This window comes from Lynx rufus, unplaced genomic scaffold (genome assembly GCF_022079265.1).
Source record: "Lynx rufus isolate CCGP_SWC_20201006 ecotype Redwood Valley unplaced genomic scaffold, mLynRuf1.p SCAF_19, whole genome shotgun sequence".
Lineage (NCBI taxonomy): Eukaryota > Metazoa > Chordata > Mammalia > Carnivora > Felidae > Lynx > Lynx rufus.
The window spans coordinates 28,627,487-28,647,052 of NW_025814833.1; the positions used below are offsets into that span (position 1 = coordinate 28,627,487).

Genomic DNA, 19,566 nt, shown 5'->3' on the forward strand with positions numbered 1-19,566 from the left:
TCAATGTATGAATGAGGATGGCTTTTCAAATCAGTGTGGGGGAAAAAAGACAAAAAATGGAGTTGGGATAACCACACAGCTATTTGGGGAGAAAAATGTTGAATCCTTACCTCACTCCTTCTACCTAAATAAAGTCCAAATGAATCAAAGATGTAAAGATTAAAAAAAAAACTTAAAAGTACTGGAAAAATACATTAAATTTATTCTTAAATGTAAAGAAGGCCTTTCTAAGCAAGGCATGAATCCCAAAAGCCATAAAGACTGAGAAGTTTAACTACATAAATAAGTAAATAAATCAATCTCAGGAAAATATTGCTAAACATATGACAATGGACCAATTTTCTTAGCTTACAAAGAGCTCATACAAATCAATAAAAAACAAAGCATCTAGTAGAAAACAGAACATGACCACACAGTTCACAGAAAATGAAATATAAGTAACCAATAAACATGAAAATGTGTCCCATATCCTTTATTAAAATGCAATATAGCTGAAGTAAGGTGCAAGGTATCACTTATTCAGTTTCAGATGATCAGATGTTTAAAAGTTTAGTACCCAGCAACGGCATAGGCCTTGGGAATAATTGTTCTTATACATTATATGTGGGAGAATAACTAGGCAAAGACTTCTGGAGAACCATTTGGCAATAACTACTTAACTGAAAGTGAAAAATAGCCTTTGACCCAGCAATCCTACTGCTAGGAAGTAACCCTGTGGGTGTAATCTCATTATACGTACAAGTCTGTTCACTGGAGTATGGTTTAACCATAGTACAATACTGAAAACCTGAGATCCCATCAGTGTTTCGACATTTGTAACACATTCATACACTGGAACGCCACACAGTCATTAAAAAGAATGAGGTATTTCTGTATAGCCTGATACAGAAAGATCTTGCAAGACACAGGTGGCAAAAATAGCAATATACAGAAGAGTGTATACATTCTGACTCCATTAGTGTAAAAATTTTTTAATATATATTTGCTGGCAAATAATGACATCCCCGAACAAATACACATGACACTTTAAGCTGGTTACCTTTGGAGAGGGGCATTAGGCACGGGAGGGAAGGGGCAGGTTTTAATGTCATGCCTTTCTGTACAATCTGATTTGTTGTTTTTGCCATGTGCATATTAACTTCATACTTGATTTGTAGGTTATTTTGACATATCCCTAGATAGAATTGAATGCTGGTGGCGTTAGTTTTCAAAATGCTCCAGAGAGGTGCCAAGTTTTACAAACCAGAACTTCCCCCTGGATTTTCATCAGACTCCCGATTGGCCACCTGATGCTTTAATCATAATGATGTCAAGTATAAAGTTATAACAAATTTGCAATGGGATGATTGGACACTGCTACTCACGGACTGAAATTCTTATACTCCAAAGGGCATGTGATAATTTATAAATATAAGTGAGATTACACATTCTGTTTTGACTCTAAAAAAAAAAACACAAAATAGCCATTAGACTTTACATGTACAAGAAAAAGTGAAGTATCCATTGAATTTAGTAAAACAGCATCACACTGGAAAAAAAAATACAGTCATAAAATTAGCTCTTACATTTTTCTGGGGACAGAGAAGCAGAAGAGAATGATATTTAAAAAACAAAACAAAAACAAAAACCACTACCAAAAACAGGGTGAGACAATCATTTATTTATTGGACAGGGCAAGGTCATTTAAAGAGAGGAAACATATCCAAAAGAAGGTGTTTAGCTTGGTGTTACAGGCATTGATGTTCACAACAAACAACACTACTCAATACATCATGGAAACAGGCCACATACAACCAGGAAGATGCTGTCATGTCACTCAAAAATAAGCCACAGTGCTTAGGAAACAATCATTAGGGAGTTAGCAGAGCATCATGGTCTCTAATCCGCCGATCTGCATTGTCTGTGGCTGGGACATTAGCCGATAGCATTTGGCTGGTTCCCTGGTTATTAAGAAGTGTCTTGCTATATTCTAGCGAGCCTTCAATATTGAGTACACGCTTCTGAATGTCTCTAAAATTGGCAGTCCCCTGCAGGCTTAACTAGCTCACATCACTACATTTTTGGACTACCCTAGGTAGTCATGGACGGTCTCAAAGTATTATAAATAAAATTCTGAATTTAATTCATTTAGCACTGTTACGATGCATCCAAATCAGCTTTAGTCCTATGGTACATACTTGAAAACAGAAACAGAAATTCACGGGAGGAAAGTAAAGAAGAAATTTGGGAAGCTCATCTGGCTTGAGGTATACACACCTGCTAACAAAGTTAGACGCACCTGAAAACTATGTCAATTATCTGCCAAAATATTTAACATGATTTTTACTTGGACTTTCCTGACTGGGCAGGCAAAGATTTCAATATCCATTCTAGAGCCTAGCCAAAATCTTGTAAATAGTAGTAGATCATGAGTGACTGATTACGAGGAAAAACTATTCAGCCTAAAACTGACTAGAAAACGAGTAAGTGTCTGGCCCTCCCCAGTCACATCCACTGATTTTACCAACCACTTCCTTCCACAGAAATCACAGTTCTCGGGAGGAGACGCGCTCACTCCACGTGCAACAAAACTACACTCGAGAAGCCAGTCACTAAAAGACCAGACACTGTACGAATCCACTCGTATTAAATGACCAGAATAGGCAAATCTATAGAGGCAGAAAGCAGATTAGTGGCTGCCCGGGGCTGGGAGGCACTGGGAGGTGGGGTGGGGTATGAGAGGTGCCTGCCAAAGGGTACAGGGTTTCTTTTGGGGGTGACAGAAATGTTCTAAAACTCACTGTGGTGCTGGTCATACAACTTTGTGACTATATTACAAAACCACTGAACTATACCCTTTAAATGGCAGCCTCGAAGGTATGTGAATATTAAAAAAGGAAGACAGCCCCCAAAAAGCAGAAAAGAGGCTCTTGCAAGTCAAGTCATACCTGAGGAAATGGTAGACAAGCCTGATATAAGGAGCTGCCTTCTCACACACTGTTTTGATTTACATTATAACCACATTAACCCCTGAATTCCACTGTTCATTCATTTCTAAATTATTCTAGGCTATCAGCAGATTTCTAACTTTGTTCTCCTTAGAGAGCAGAGTCAGTGTTCCACAGACAGACTGGCTTGGCAAAACAAAACTAAACGACAATAAAAACTCAATGATGAAATAATCTCGTGCTTTGGGGCTGTGTGTTACCAGGCAGAATAGAAGAGCTGAGGTTCATTTCTAATGGGAAAAATGCCACCAGGCATAAGGGCACCTTACGACTCTTGCCTAAAGCATATTTCCTTTTCAAATCTGCACAGTTATTCCCTTTGCACCTACACAATTCAACAAAAGCAATGTTTTCATACCTGCACAGTTCAACAAAAGCAACCTTCTCTACAAAAGAATGTGACGCTCCCTGCAGATCAAAGAGCTAGCCAAATTTCCCTGAACCTAAAATTACTGTTTCTAAACAAAAAAAACCAGTCTCCTCTGTACCCTCATCCTTACCTTCAGCAGCACACAATGAAGATGGAAAACTCTAAGCCTGCTATAAATCCGAAGCCATAAAACAATTTCTTAAATGACCTTGTTTTTAATTAAAGGTATTAGTTCCAAATATTTAAAACACATTTGTCCCGAGGCCTTGGAAGTTGACCTCTGATGAGAACTTTCCTTTAGTTTTACTAATTCACTAGTTTAGTATGCAGTAAAATAACAGAGTCTTCGAAGAAGTTAAACAGGCTAATGACCAGTCATGGGCTTTCTTCCGTGATTACTATTCTTCTGCAGACAGGATAATTAATGAAACCATGAGTGGTCTTTTTGGTCTACCTGCAGCTATCCTTAAACTACATAATCGGTTAGGGAAATTTCCGACAGATAAATGAAGAGAACACAAGTAGCTTTACGGCAAGTTGAATTTGTTAAACCTACTTATGACAAAGAATTTCGGACACAAGAATCGCTCACTGCACACAGAACCCCAGAGAAGTGATGGCACAAGACAGCTGACGTGGGAAGGTATACGGGAGTGGGGCGGGGTGAGAGGTCGTGAGAAATTAAAAACTGGCATGTATCTGCTGGAGCAGAGCCACTGTTTAGGGGGCGTCAGAAAAACTAAGTCACCATTTTGGTCTCTTTAGAGAAGTCCATTTGTTGTTAAGAACCAAAGACCTTTCTACTATCATTCGTGCTGCAAAATGCAGTAGTCACATTATTGCCAAAAGGATCCCAAAAACTCAAGTGCAAAAGAAGAGAAATCTAAGAAAATAAATAGTTACAAAATCATCAACATTTTTCAAAGAAATGTGTTCAAAACAGTGACTTTTACAAAAGATAGGAATTTCTTTTAAGTGGAAAAAGGAATTCTCTCTATGAAAGCTCAAAGACTCATTTCACAGATAACTTATACTCCATTAATGATTTGATTAACAGTGTACAAACAAGGGCCATAGACTCTTTTTAATTAGGTCTGAAAAATCAATATAATATAAATACTGATGATGGGGGGGGGGAGTGTTTTATACCCCAAACTCCAATATTCCAGCTCTGTGTCCTGTCCTGTTATTATAATCTGTAAAAATCTTAACGACGCAGTGATTCAAGTTTTCGTAACTTCAATGATGTATTAGAGGACAATGCATCTTGATTTGAAGAGTTTGTTGTATCCGAAGGCCGGAACAGCACTCGACCACGATGATTAAATACATAAAATGATGGGTGATTCCTTAATGTGTCAAATGTCCTTAAAAGAAAAAACAAAGAGCATCCACTTTAGACAAACCTATCAAAAAGCCTATTTGAAAACAAGCAGGCTTCTAATGAATTATGAATTTGCTCTTAACTAAGTTTAAATCCGTGAAATCAGACTATAAACAGGCTATAATCATACTGTGTTTCATTTCTTTTTCCTGCGCAAGGAAAATAAGAAGCCTGGGAAAGCAACATAAAGCCCTCAAATTTGTCTTTCAGCCGTTCCTTTCTATGAATAATAGCACGAATCATCGCTCAACTGTAATCACATCTATAAATCTTACACTAGCTAGCCATGCCAAAAAAATTTTTTAAAAACCAGTACACAGATTTTACCTTTGATTATTTTCATTTGGCCCTCACTACTCAAGCAATACGATCGTTTCACAGATCTGTTTCCAAGAATCTTTCAAGTACAACAGAAAGCTCCTTTTGGCCCTTCTGTACCTTCTGTTGTCCAAACTCATACATTTTGCTACCACCTACTAAATTTATATATTTTGCTACCACCTACTTAATGCCATTCTGTTTTACTTCTTTCCTGGCCCTCTGCCTGCAATTCTTGGTAGACTCTTTGTAAGAACTACAGTGGGTGGTGATAGTAGAGTACCCTTTCTATTTTCTCAGCAAAGATATATATATATATATATATATATATATATATATATATATATAGTCTAAAAAAGTTCACAAACACCTAAGTGTATGGCTTTTAGTATTGGTTTGTTTAAACATTATTTTCCTGGAGAAAGAAGGACTCTGCCTCGATAAAAATTCACATCTCAAAGTCAGCCCACCTAAAAATCCAAGCATACTCCCACGTAAAACAGGAAGCCTGAGATGTGACTATTTAAAATGTAAATTGAAAAGTAAAAGTAACAAGGGGGTGGGTTTCCTCTAACAAATAAATGCTCACTGTGAATCCTTCTGAGGACACATTGTAAAGGGTTAAAATTTCCAGGTTCAAGAAGGTGGGTGAAGTCCAGAGATGGAACTGAACAAAGGTACAAGGATAATTTCATGACAGTAAGAAATATGGAAAAGAAAAAGCAAGCAAAGCTCAAGGAAATAGCTTAGAAGTACAGGAGAAAAAAGAAAGCAAAATAACAAATATACTGTAGTCCAGGAAGAGGAAAGGGCCAGAGAGCAGAGTCTATGTCACAGACTAGGTTCAAGTGGTAGAGGAAACAGAAAACCCCTATTCTTCCAAAGACTGAGCTGGAACAAGTGGATAAAGAGAGTGGGGGGAGGAAGGAAGGAAGGAAGGAAGGAAGGAAGGAAGGAAAGGAAAGGAGGAAGGAAGGAAGGAAGGAAAGAAGGGAAGGAAAGAAAGGGAAGGAAAGAAAGGGAAGGAAAGAAAGGGAAGGAAAAAGAGGAAGGATGAAAGGAAACAATTTCTGAGGGGATATCTTCCTATACGTCTATTTCTTTCCATCCGTCGAACCAATAAATAATTTTAAGCAAATATAACACATCTTAGTCTACTGTCAATCTGTCATACGACTTCCATTTTTCCATCTCATCAAACACTGCCTCGGTATTTTCACCTCACTACTCAAACGAGCTGCATAATCAAAATGTAAAAACAAAACCAACTTTTATGTACCAGAAAACATACATTTTAAATTATGTAAATGAAGCAAAACCCCTATGAAACTAAATGCCTATGAAAAGGGAAGGACTTACTTATTTTTTAGTTCTGAAGTGGCATCCATGTCTTTAAACTCCCCTGCAATATGAACTATACCATAACAGGTAACTGCAAAGGCCAGAAGTGTCTGAAGAACTATCTGTGAGTATAAAGATTGAGATTATCAAATAACATACAAATATCATCATAAAACTTTGCCATTTTCTCTCCATCTCTTTTTAGCCTCTGACAAGTATTTCTCCCAGGTCCTACCAAGGAGTCAATTCTCCCTTTAAATAATTTGAACTCAGACACACCAAAATCTTCTATACATTCTGTGGATTGGCTGCAAAGATACTTCTGGGTCTTCTCAAATAGCAAACAGGTACTGAGCCATTCAGAACTCAGTTATCAACGGTTACCTGCTTCCAAGAGCAACTAAGAATTTTTAAATGTATTATGGTTAAATATCATTGAGTATAAAAAGAACACCCCTGACCCACCACCCAGCTTAAGAAATAAACCTACCAGTACCTTTCAAGTCCCACATGTCCCTCTCCAGTTATATCCTTCACCCTTCCCTCAAGGTGAACTATTGTACTGAACTGTAGATTAACCAGTTGTTGAGGCTTTTCTTTATAATTTTACCAGCTATGTATGTACCTCTAAAATGTATATTGCTTCCTTTTTTCCCATTTTTGGACTTTCTTGTGAGATTCACCCCTATTGTAATATATGTATCCTTGTAGTCCATTCATTCTCATCATGTTTTATATTATATGAATATTCCAAAAGTTATTCATTCCACTGCTGATGGCTACGGGGGCTGTTTCCTGTGTGTTACTTTTAAAAGGTCAGTATGGATATCCTGGTGTATGTCTCCTGGTACATGGGAGTAGAACCACTGGGGGAGAGTATACACACGTTCAACTTTATTAGGTAATACCAAAATGTTTTCCAAAGTGGTTGTGCAAGCAGAAACTTGCAATGTTTGATATTAACCAACATGGGATTACAGGCACATTTGATTTTCTTGATTGTGATTTTTCTGTATTTTCCAAATTTCCCAATTTGTAAACAGCAGCAAGGTATTTTAAAAAGATATAAATGAATACATGTGTGGTGGTGGGGGGGGGGTTAATCCACCACAAAGCAAAGGTGATAGGAGAGTGAGTTAATAGTCTCATCTATCAAAACTTTCATAACAGACAACTAAAGTCAAAATTAGCCACAAGCTATTACTCTTAACTTTCTAAATTAAAACTCATATCACATGTTATACCAATTTACATTCCCCCACCAGTGTACCGAGACCTATTTCATACAATGTAATCCCAGGCACCATTAACAAGAATGTGGTAAATCAATGACTTATCATGAAATTATGTCACAATAAACTGTTAAGTAATAAAAAGCTAATTATAAAACCATACATATATACACAGAGATAATAACTTTTTAAAAGAAAAACTGTTTTCATTAGGTAAAACTGTACATATGTAAGTAAAGATAATACTGTTTGTGCACAGGAAGAGGGCTGAACCACTGACATACTCCGAACTGTTGGGAGTAGAAGCAGAATTGCTGACCAGTGGGGTCACTTCTCTTTTATTGTACAGGGTTGGTTTTACTTTTTACACATACTGTTTGATTCTGTTACAAAGAAGTTACTAGTGTGTCATTTACAGTCCTTTAAAGATAAAAAGGGTGAGTGCAACTAATGTAACATTTTAGCTTAAAAAAAACCAACAACACGTGTGTTTGTTTTTCTTTACTTTTACCGCCTACATATATGTCCCTAAACAATGTTACTTTTTCTTGTTCTTAAACTTTACATAAAAAGCAACTTTGCTAAAAAATGAAGCCAAATAATCAACTTTTTAAGTTCGTCTCAGACTACGAACGAAGAAACTTCAAGAATGACTATTTAAACTACAGTTCTAGAAACCAAACACAGAAATCTTTTGTTTCCAAATCTTCGGGTTTTACAATGAGTGACAAAAAGTAAAGTAGAGAACAGATGTTATTTCATGTCTGGAAAATTTTATGAGAATAAAAACCAGTAAAAAATTATTATAAGCGATGTGGCTAATTTTTAAAATATATTTTAACGGAATATAAATGACCAACTTACATCTATTGGCAGTGATTCATCTTCCTTTTCTGTTAATCGCATATAAGAACGATCTATAAACCAGAAGCATACCATTAAGGAAATTGTAGCCCATTTTTCTTTCTTAAAATGCAAGCAAATCAATACACCAAAGAAGCGGCTGACTTATATGCTACATAAAGCAACGCTAATCCCGGATTCCTCAAAAACCTCTATCTTCTAAGGCGGTCAGCCTGATCTTGAACTATTTTATTTTCATCACGACCTGCTTTGTCACCTTATAAAACACAGAAAGAGTGAAAGGTGAGCAAGTACAAGGAAGAAATACCTAAAACCACATTTTTTTCTTTCTTTCAGTACTATAGGAAAACTAGAATCCTCTGAAACTGTTTCTTTCGCTAACGGGTCAAAGAAATCACAATTATTTAAAAACGAATAAGCCTACAGAAAATCTCAACTCTGAAGTAGCACCACCATCACATAGTATGGACCAAGTAATACCGGTACGGATATGTTTTTCTCCTGCCAGAATATGTTGGAGCAGTGGGAGAACAGGTGAAATTCCAGGATGTCAATTTCTGCCTCTCCGATTAAATTACAATTCCGCTGCTGCCTTAGCCTCGGGAAGCAGCAAGGTAGGAAAGAAAAGCATCAGGATTTGGAAGCTGATAAGCCTGGATCATAAAACCAGCTCCTCAACTTACTGTCATTGAGTTTATCTCATTCAACCCGAAGACATCCATCACCATGAGTTGTAACATGTATCTCAATTTCAGAATGTTAGAATGAAGGACTTGGAAGGGGATGTGTGTCTGAGTGTCAAAGAAATACAGTATCTATTTTTCAACTGCCCATGTTTCTGCAACAGTAAAATGGAGATAATGTGAAGATTAAGTAAGATACATGATAGCCATTCTGCCGTAACAAAGCTCATTGCAGCAAAGATGGGCATTGCTACAGTACAATAGTTTGCTATCCACTGCTACGGTCTGACAGGACACAATTAGCTTCCAAGGTAAATATTAGTCTTTTTGCAACATAAGCATTATAAAGAGGCCCCACTGCAGTGACAAATGCCACAAGGCATTCTCATCTCACCGGAAACACGAGTCTCTAACTCTAGAAGAATCTTGCACAAGCCCTATTTAATAATGTGCTGTGGACTAAAAAACCCAAACTGCTGTCAGGGAACATGTAGTGACTCTTAAAAGAGTGCACTTAGAGACATTTCTCAAGTTTCATCTTATGGGTTTAACATAAGGACCGGTGTAAAAGAAACATCCAGCCAATACCAAAAATAGGTTTGGCTAGCTTCCTACTGTCAGTTCGATTCCCAGCCAGCCTTCTTCTTTGCATGAAGGCTAATCTGACTCTAACACTACCTTTAACCAGGCATTTCCTCATTTGTAAAATGAAGGAGTCAGACTTACTTCCATGATCTCCTCGCTCTAGAACTCTTAAAATTCCAACGCCGAAGCCAACTGTACAGAATGACGCAGAACTCAACAGTACCCTAATCTCGTCTACAGTAGCGCTTCTCAAAGGACTGCACAACCAAATCATCTGAGGATCTTATTAAAATGCAGATTAGGATTCAATAAACTCTGGGGCAGGGCCTGAGTTTCTGCCTTTCTAGCAAGCTCCCAGGTGATTCCCTCGAGGCTGGTCTGTTAAACACACTTGGGCAGCAAGGCTCTGAGATACGTTCCTTAACCTCCTTGTCCCTCACCTCCCACCCCCGGACCATCTCCAAGCATCCTTATGTACTTTTAGCATAGCATCTATATTACTTTATTGTGATTATTTATTGATCCATTTGTTTCCCCACTTGACTTTGAACTTCCCCAGGGCATCACTGTACCTCTAGCACCTAAGCACAGAGCAATTTCAACCAATTACATGAAACTGAATTTCATAAAGTGGTGCAGCACATAGGCTCTAGAGCCAAACTGCTTGTCTTTGAATCCTGACCCCGCCATGTATCATCTCTGTCAGTTTGTGCAAGTTTCCTAGCTACGTTCGTCTCAACTTCTTCATCTTTCAAAAGAAATCATAACAACAGCTACCTCCCCCACAGCGCTTTTGGTAGGACTGAATTATATAATACACATAAAGTGCTTAGTTCAGTGCCTGGCACATGGTAAGCACGTAATGAATGTTAGCTGTTATTATTGTTATCATTAAAGATTGGAGCTTTGGAGAAGCTGTCACAGAATAGAGAAGACTGGGGAAACAAGACAACCAAATGTAATGTGATACCCTGGATTGATTCCTGGAATAGAAGACCTTATTGGAAAAACTTGTAAAATCCAAATAAAAGCTAGACTTCAGTTGACAGTAATATGCCAGCGTCAGTCTCTCAGTTGTGACAATATGCCACGGTAACAGAAGATGTTACCAATGTGGGAAACTGGGCGAGGGGTATACGGTAACTCTGTACTACCTTTGAAACCTTTCTGCAAATCTAAAATTTCAAAATAAAAATGTACGTAAAAAATAAAACTGAATTTCCGTCAGACAAATGTCATGTCATAATCCATGCATGAAAAAAGTAGTGAAAATAGCTCGGTCATTTTAACTGTGTATAATAAACAGAACAAAAGATTTTATCTTGAAAAAAAAATTAAAGCTTTGAAGGAATTCACATTTCATTTTCTACTTTGCTCCTGAAGATGGGAAGTAATCTAGCAAACGAATAAAGTTCAACTTTAAATTCACTTCCTTCATTTAACAAATGTATTGAGTACCTACCGTGGGGAGGATTATGCTAGGCAGACAGATCATAGCAATGGATTAAATGAGCTGCCCACGTGCGCTAGGACAGAGGTTAGCAAACTTTTCCCGTGAAGAGTCAAATAATAAATATTTTAGGCTTTGCAGGCCACACTGTCTGTGTCAACATCTCAACTCCCCACTTAGAAAGCAGCCAGGCAACACCTAAATGAATGGGTGTGGCTGTCTGCCAGTAAAACTTTATCGATGGAGACTGAAACTTAGATTTTTTTTATTTTTTATAACTGTCACGGATCATAAAATGATATTCTTTTGCTTTTTCCCCCAACAAATTAAAAAATGTGAAACTACGTGTAGCTGACTACAAAAACAGGAGAGAGGCTGCATTTGGCCCACCTGCCAGAGTTTGCTGACCCCCCCTGGTCTAGGAGAAAGACCTAAAAACGGATCCGCTGTCTAAAGACTGCACTACCTCGTCTGTTGGCCTTCCAAGTTTCTTCTCCACGATACAACCGTATTGGTATGTTAAAGTACTTTTACTTGTTTGCTTTTAAATTTCCCAACCACTCTGTGACACAGGAAAGGCAAGAACTAAAATCCACCTCAGTGAAAGCTCACAGAAGGGACATGACTTGCCCAAGGTCATACAGATTTAGTGGTAAAGCAAGTTTTTCGGAACCAGCCCTCCAGACTCCCGGTCCAGTGCCCTTTCTCCTGCAACACAGTGCCCCCACAAGGCAAACGGTCATTTAACTTCTCAGTCTCCGCCTGGACAGCCCAGGAGCGCCCAAGATGCTGTCCACCTAGCTGTCATGGGACCATGAGCACCAGAGGTCCTCAAGCCGACACTTAGCCTGCTCAGCCCCACGCTGGATCTGACATCACTCGTCCCGGATTCCGGGCCAACTCCCTCTCTGGCCACCCTGCAGCCCCACGGCCTCCCTCTTTGCCCACCCTGCAGCCAGCTCAGAGCCCTCTCCCAGGCACCCCCTTCCCCTTCCATCCCTGCTGCAATTTCAGGTGTCCGTCTCCTCAAACTCAAGCCCCGCGCCGCTTCTCGGAGTCACCCCCAACTCTAAGGGCTCAAATGACCATCCCCGGGAAATTCGGTCCGACACTCCCTCAGCGTGCGCCCACACACCGCCCCCGGAGTCCCGCACAGGAGCGGCCGCGGTCTCGCCCCCATCCCACCCCGGCACTTACGCTGAGCAGCGGAAAAGGCCGCGTGGGCTAGGGCAAAGAGGCCGACGCCCACCAGCCCCTTCCATAGCGACGGCGCCATGATTCCGGAGGAGCGGCAGCCCAACAAAAGAGGCGAAGGGCGGCGGAACTGTTCCTTCTTCCACGGGCGGGTGTCCGCGCAGCGCAGACAGATGACGTCACCGAACCCCTGGGCGCGAAATGCCTTAGAGGTGGAAAAACCAAAGAGCCGTGAGAAAGCGGAAGCAGGAATGACGGGAAGGAGGGGAAAGCGACACGGAATAAGGTCCGCGAGTGACCACGAGCCGAGCCTGCGCCGCGCGGCCTCTCCGCGAGGGGCAGCGCTGAGCTGAGAGCCTTGCAGAAAGAAGCGAAAGCGGATCAATGGAGAAGCGGAACGGAAGGGCGCCAGCAAATGAGCGTGGGCCGCGGGGCAAGGGGCGGGGCCTGCGGAGAGGCCGGGGTGGGGCTTGAGGGGCGGGGCGGCGAGAGGGCCGGAGGGGGAGGTTCAAGGCGGCCCCGGGTCTCTACTCCTGGCAGGGGGGTTTGTTTGTTTGCTTTGCCTTTTAGCTCCAGAAGTCTCATGTGTTTTCTGACGGCCGGTCCAGTGCTTCAGCCTTCTGGGAGCCGACACTGCTGAAGGAGGCAGAAAGGGAAGCGGCGGCGGGGTTGGGGGGGGGGGTATAGAGAAGGAAAATCCCGGGATTTGGAGCCCCAAACACTTGGCATGCGTGGGATGCTCCGTATAAGTTAGTTCCTTTCCCCTTACCTTCAGAAGGGCTTGAAGGAAGATTCACGCCCCAGGGGGTATGGTGCCATGGGAGAATTTTGTTCTGGAGGGAGCCAGTTTACGTTAGGTTGCAATGAAAGGGCGCGAACGACGCCGGCCCATTTTCTCTCTCTCTCTCTCTCTGATCAGAAAAAAAAAAAAAAAGTATACTCTCCTTTCTTGATTTGTCTTTGTGTCCATCCCCTAAAATGTAGACATTCATTAGTGAGGTTCTTCCCTGGAATTCTTTCCACCCTGCTCTCCTTTGGCGAGCTCACCTATTCATTCCCACCGCTTCGACCACAGGGATTCCAAAGCGACGTCTCGATCTCAAACGTCTCTCCTTCGCTCCAGATCTGCATTTCCAGACCCGCTAATCATTTATTTCTGTGCCGCGGCACTTCAAACTTAATGTGGCCGAAACGGAATTCATTCTCAGCTCCTCCAGTGCCCCCTGACTGATTGGCACAGCGTTGTAAGCTGCACATTAGGAGGTAAATGCCCTCTGCCCTGTCGGGATTCCACGTTTTGCTAACTGACGTGTGCTCGAAGATCCCTATCCTGGCCACCCCCTGTAAATTTGCAATCTCCCATTCCTGTTCCCCGTAGCCTACTCTATTTCTATATCACCTTTTGAAATATTCTATAATTTACCTGTTTATGATGTTTGTTGTGTTGTTTTTGTTCATTGTCTCTCTTCCCACACTGGAACGTAAGTTTGGAGAGAACAGAGATTTCTGTCCATGCCTGAAACATTGCCTGTCACATGCAGTAGGCATTCAACCAATGTTTGCTGAATGGATTATGGGAAAGAAGTGGGGAGTGACGTATCCTTGTTTGAAAGGATCTCTATAAAGAGTCCTTCCATTATTTTGGATTGGGTTCAAAAATCCCTGTGGACTTGTATGCCCTCTTAAATTTTGATAACTCTTTGATTGATGATGAACATTTTCTTATATACTTGACCTTCCCCAAAGCTGAAAACAAAATTAGAAAATAAAGAAGACATCCAAGAGCCTTCAGATTTCCTAAACTTTATGTGTTTTGTCCTCGATTCCATTTTCCAAACCCTTAATTATGGTCATTATTTTTCTCTGGGCCTGCTCCAATTTTTTCACCTCTAAGCCAAGATTTGACACAGTACTCGATCAATATCAAGTACAGTATAATGTATTCCTTACAAATGTAGGTGTATTTATAAACCTCACAATCAGGAAGAACAAGGAAATAATCCTTCTGTACTGATTTGAAAGTGCTTCCTTCCGCCCCAGGAGGTAGCAAGATAGAAAAGGTAAAGACCAAAAAAAAAAAAAAAAAAAGAACTTGGTTTTAGCTTTGACAATGGTCAAATTGAAATTAGCCTTTTCAGGCACCTTACTAAATTGTCTCTGCTAATATTAATTTATCTGAAGTAGAAAAATTATTAGGAGGTTTCTGAAGAGAGCTTAGATCTGGTTCCTTTCTTTTCTTAATGTTTATTTATTTATTTATTTTTTTTTTAAATTTTTTTTTCAATGTTTATTTATTTTTGGGACAGAGAGAGACAGAGCATGAACGGGGGAGGGGCAGAGAGAGAGGGAGACACAGAATCCGAAACAGGCTCCAGGCTCCGAGCCGTCAGCCCAGAGCCTGACGCGGGGCTCGAACTCACGGACCGCGAGATCGTGACCTGGCTGAAGTCGGACGCTTAACCGACTGCGCCACCCAGGCGCCCCAATGTTTATTTATTTTTTAGAGAGAGGGAGACAAAGCGTGAGTGGAGGAGGGGCATTGAGAGAGAGAGACACAGAATCTGAAGCAGGCCCCAGGCTCCGAGCTGTCAGCACAGAGTCCGATGTGGGGCTTGAACCCCTGAACTGTGAAATCATGACCTGAGCCCAAGTTGAATGCTTAACCAACTGAGCCACCCAGGCGCCCCGGTTCCTTTCCTTTAAAAAGATGAGGGTACAGAAAGAGCCAGTAAGGAATCTGGTATTTGTATAAGCCACCTGGCACTGGATATGATTTTTGCCATCACGTTCCTTTTTTAAAGAATTTTTTATTTATTTTTGAGCGAGAGAGACAGAGCATGAGGAGGGGGAGGGGCAGAGAGAGAAGGAGACACAGAATCTGAAGCAGGCCCCAGGCTCCGAGCTGTCAGCACAGAGCCCGATGTGGAGCTCAAACCCGTGAACTTCGATATCACGACCTGAGCTGAAGCCGGACGCTTAACCAACTGAGCCACCCAGGTGCCCCTGATTTTCTCCATTACATTCTTAATATGAATGCCCCATTCTCTTCTTTTAAATATCTTACCCGTGTAAAGAATGCAAAAGAAACGAGGCTAGTTTCACATTTTCTAGAAGTAAATGGTCAACTCCTATTCATGGAGTGGGATTTTAATGGTCTTATCTGTAGATTTTAACATGAAGGAAGCCTAAGTATTCATAGTCACGGTTACCAAGTTCTGTATCATTCAAATAAGTACCTTGGGTCCATTCATCCATTGTATTCCAGGTTGGAGTTAATCCCAAAGGTGCAAGGTACAGCAAGGGGCAGCGCTGTGTTCATGAACTCTTATAACAAAAGAGAAACTTCATGTGAAAGAGCATTTAAGTTCCTAGGTGAACCCAGAAGTGCCTTTAGTTTGCCTACAGAAACAGCCATTTTCCATATTCACAGTGGGTACATGATGGGGATTTGTTAAAGGTGGGGACAAAGACCTCTGAAGTGTTTCCTACCCAGATGTTATTTATGAAGACTCATCAAGTCTTCCCAGGATCGTTCGTTGTATAGTGAAGGCACCACAATCCAAAATTGTCTTCAAGTTAATTCATTTTGTTATGTGCCACCCAGCGAGGCGAGTAACTTCATACACCATTCGTACGTGCCATTTCCCATGCAGATTCTCTTTCTATCCAGCATGCTCTGTCCTTTCCTACCTAGTTCAAAAACCCACTTTCCCTTTGACTGTACAGGTTATCTAGAAGAGGAATATATCTATTGCAGGTACTAAACCTTTCTTCAAACTATACTTCTTCCAACCTCACTGGGTAACAAATTCTAGAATTTTACCACCTGCTGGGTAAACTACTATTTTTTTTTAATTTTTTAATGGTTTTATTCATTTTTGAAAGACAGATACAGAGCGCTAACGGCAGAGGGGCAGAGAGAGAGAGAGAGAGAGAGGGAGACACAGAATCCGAAGCAGGCTCCAGGCTCTGAGCTGTCAGCACAGAGCCCGATGTGGGGCTCAAACCCACGAACCGTGAGATCATGACCTGAGCTGAAGTTGGACGCTCAGCTGACTGAGCCACCCAGGTGCCCCTAAACTACTATTTTCAATATTTGTCTTGATAATTGCATAATCTCTTTTTTCTTCACAAAAATAGTGTATGTTCAGTGTAAGAAATTCAAACAAAATGCTGTATCCCTCTTAACGTGTTGAGTGGTGCTTTGGTATCTAGCGTTTTGAATCTTAGTAAGCAAGACTGTGATTACTTGATTCATATCTTTAAGATTTGTTCACTGAAAGGTTTATACCACTGGGGTTAAAAGCATATGCTCTAGAATCAGGTTGGATTTGAATCCTGGCTTCTCCTTTACTATCTGGGAGATTGGGCAAGTTACTTAACTATGCCTCAATTTCCTCATCTGTAAAGTGGGGATAATAATAGTACTTACCTTGAAAGATTGTTGTTTGTTCTGAGTGAGACCATCCATGTAAGTCATTTGGAATAATCTCACATGGTGAGTACTAAATAAATGCTAGCCATTATTGCTGCTGTGCTACTGTTGACTCTCCTAGATATTTTTCTAGACTAAAAGGGTTCCTTATCCCTTTAGTTTTTCCTGAAACATCAGTTGCTTCTCACCTTTGGTGATTTTAATTGCTCTTCTCTGGACCATTTCTAGAGCTACTAATAACTCTCCTGGGGTTTCATTACCACATCTGCACGAAGTATCCTAGGTTACTTGTCTGAGGTTAATATGATTATTCATTTCAAGTAGCCTTGGCACTGAAAATGGCCTTATTTGCTTTTTTTTAGCACATTGAGCTGGTACATTTAGAAAATAAATGGAAAACTCCAGCATTATACCAGGTCCTAACTGATATTTGTGACCTGTTCTTTCTCTTGCTTCTTTTTTTAAAAATTTTTTATAGTTTTTTTTTTAATTTATTTTTGAGAGACAGAGCATCAGCAGGGGAGGGGCAGAGAGAGACGGAAACACGGAATCTGAAGCAGGCTCCAGGCTCCGAGCTGTCAACAAGAGCCCAACGTGGGGCTCGAACTCGTGAACCGTGAGATCGTGACCTGAGCCCAAGTCAGCCACTTAACCGACTGAGCCACCCGGGCGCCCCAGTCTCCCACTTCTTGAATATAGGCATTCCCTATAGCACGGCCCCAAAACCGGGTCTCTTTCTACCTTCCCTTCTTTGGAGAACACATGCACTCCCATAACTTCAATATTGTGCATATAGCTCCCAAATCTTTAACCGGTCCTGACTTCACTCGTGAACTGCAGACCCTCTACTTGGCCATCCCGCTGGTCCCTTAAAACCGACCTGTCCAGAGCCAACCTGTACCTCCTGCCTCCCATCTTAATGCTATCAGCAGTCCTGTGTTTTCTAGTTATGCAGGTTCAAAACCCTCCAGTCATCTTCCAGTCGTTCTCCCTCAAGCATTCCCAGTCTACCCAGCCAATCAGTTGCAAAGACGGGTTAATCCTACATCTGCATTGGCTCTTGCATCCAGCCTCCCTTCTCCCTTTTCCATTCCTACTGCAACCGATAAGTTAAGGCCCCCTGACTTTTCAGCAAGACTACTGTTCTAACCACTTTTTTCTCACCTTTCTAACTTCTCAACTGGCCTCACCTCCTGCCCCTTTCTGCTGTCAAATTAACATTGGGGAAGTTTGGGGTTTATTATTTTTTATTTTTTATTTTAGAGAATGCGCGAGCAGGGGAGAGGAGCAGAGGGAGAGAGAGAGAGAGAGAGAGAGAGAGAGAGAGAGAGAATCTTTTTTTTAAAGATTTTTTTTAAAGTTTCTTTTGAGAGAGAGGGAGCGTGGGGGAAGGGCAGGGAGAGAGAGAATCCCAAGCAGGCTCCACAATGACAGCGCAGAGCCTGACGCAGGGCTGGATACCACGAACCGGGAGACCATGACCTGGGCTGAGAAAAAGACATGTTCAACCAACTGAGCCACCCAGGCGCCCCATCACTGGGGAAGTGTTGACCAGGGAGATAAATGAGTTAAAAATGTCTGCAGCATAAAGACCTTCCAGGTACGGCCTCAGCTTAGTTTCTGGCATTTCCCCCAACACAGGAATTAATCAACTCAACGTTTATCAAGCACATCCAGTAAGCCGAGGACTGTGCTAACCGAGAGGCTAAACTTATCTACACTTTTCAGTGACCAAGTATTTCCTGAACACTTACTATGTACCCAGTACTGTAAAGTCCTCTTTCAGTTTAGTCCTTGAACCGAGTCTATGTCGCTAAGAGAATTTAATGTCCTCTGCAAACATGGTGATTTCCTTAGTACTCAGTTAAATTTGAGAGACAGTCATGGATGCCCAGATGTGTTTTATTGAATACCTGTTTTGGTTAGACTTTATGCTAGGTGCTGTCGGTAAAGAAATAAGTAACACCTGGTTACTGCCCTCAAGGTTCCCATGACCTGTAGAGTAACAGATCTGTAAATCAAGCATGATAATACTTCAGGAAGGCTTAAGAGAGAGTTGCGCAAGGGGCTGTGGGGGCTCATACAAGGGGCCCCACACTCAGCCCGAGGGCATCCTGGAAAGCTTTAAACTGAGTTTTGTCAGGTGAGCAGAAGTTAGGTGAGGAAAGGGTTGAAGAACATTCAGGCAGAGAGAGTGCATGGAAACGCACATAGATGTAGGAAACCACGTGAAGCATTTGGGAAGCTACAAGGACTTCAGAATGGCTGAAGCAACATATATTTTGGGGAGAAGGATGGGCTAGGAGGTAAAGAAGTGGTCGGAAGTCAGGACTTCGGGAGTGTTGTGTGCCACGCTAAGGAGCCAGAACCGAAGACAATGGTGGGGGCGGGGGGGGGGGGAGGTTGGAGCTGGGCTGTGCTATATATAATCAGATTTGTGCTTCAGAAAGATCCCTCTAGTAGAAGTATGGAAGGATAACTGGTGGAGACCATGGCAGAGGTCAGCAAACCTTTCCCATAAAGGACCAGGCAGCAAATAGCTTAGGCTGTTTGCAGGCTCCACAGTCTCTTTGGCAACGACTCAACTCTGCCTTATAGTGCAAAAGCCGCCACAGACCATAAGCAGACAAATGGGCATGGTCGTGGCCAATAAACCTTTACTGATAGACACTGAAATGTGAATTTCACATCATTTTCACGTGTCACAGAATATTCTTTTTTTT

General features: G+C 41.4%; 1 protein-coding gene across 1 annotated transcript; it reads right to left on the reverse strand.

The window, feature by feature from the left end:
- Window positions 1-1,645: 1,645 nt before the first annotated feature.
- On the reverse strand, window positions 1,646-12,777 carry MMGT1 (membrane magnesium transporter 1). The gene is made up of 4 exons (XM_047082049.1): window positions 12,412-12,777; window positions 8,497-8,549; window positions 6,419-6,522; window positions 1,646-4,724 (listed from the first exon to the last, which is right to left on the reverse strand). The coding sequence occupies exons 1-4, from the start codon at window positions 12,488-12,490 to the stop codon at window positions 4,565-4,567; spliced, it is 396 nt and encodes a 131-aa protein (XP_046938005.1). The 5' UTR covers window positions 12,491-12,777; the 3' UTR covers window positions 1,646-4,564.
- Window positions 12,778-19,566: the final 6,789 nt, after the last annotated feature.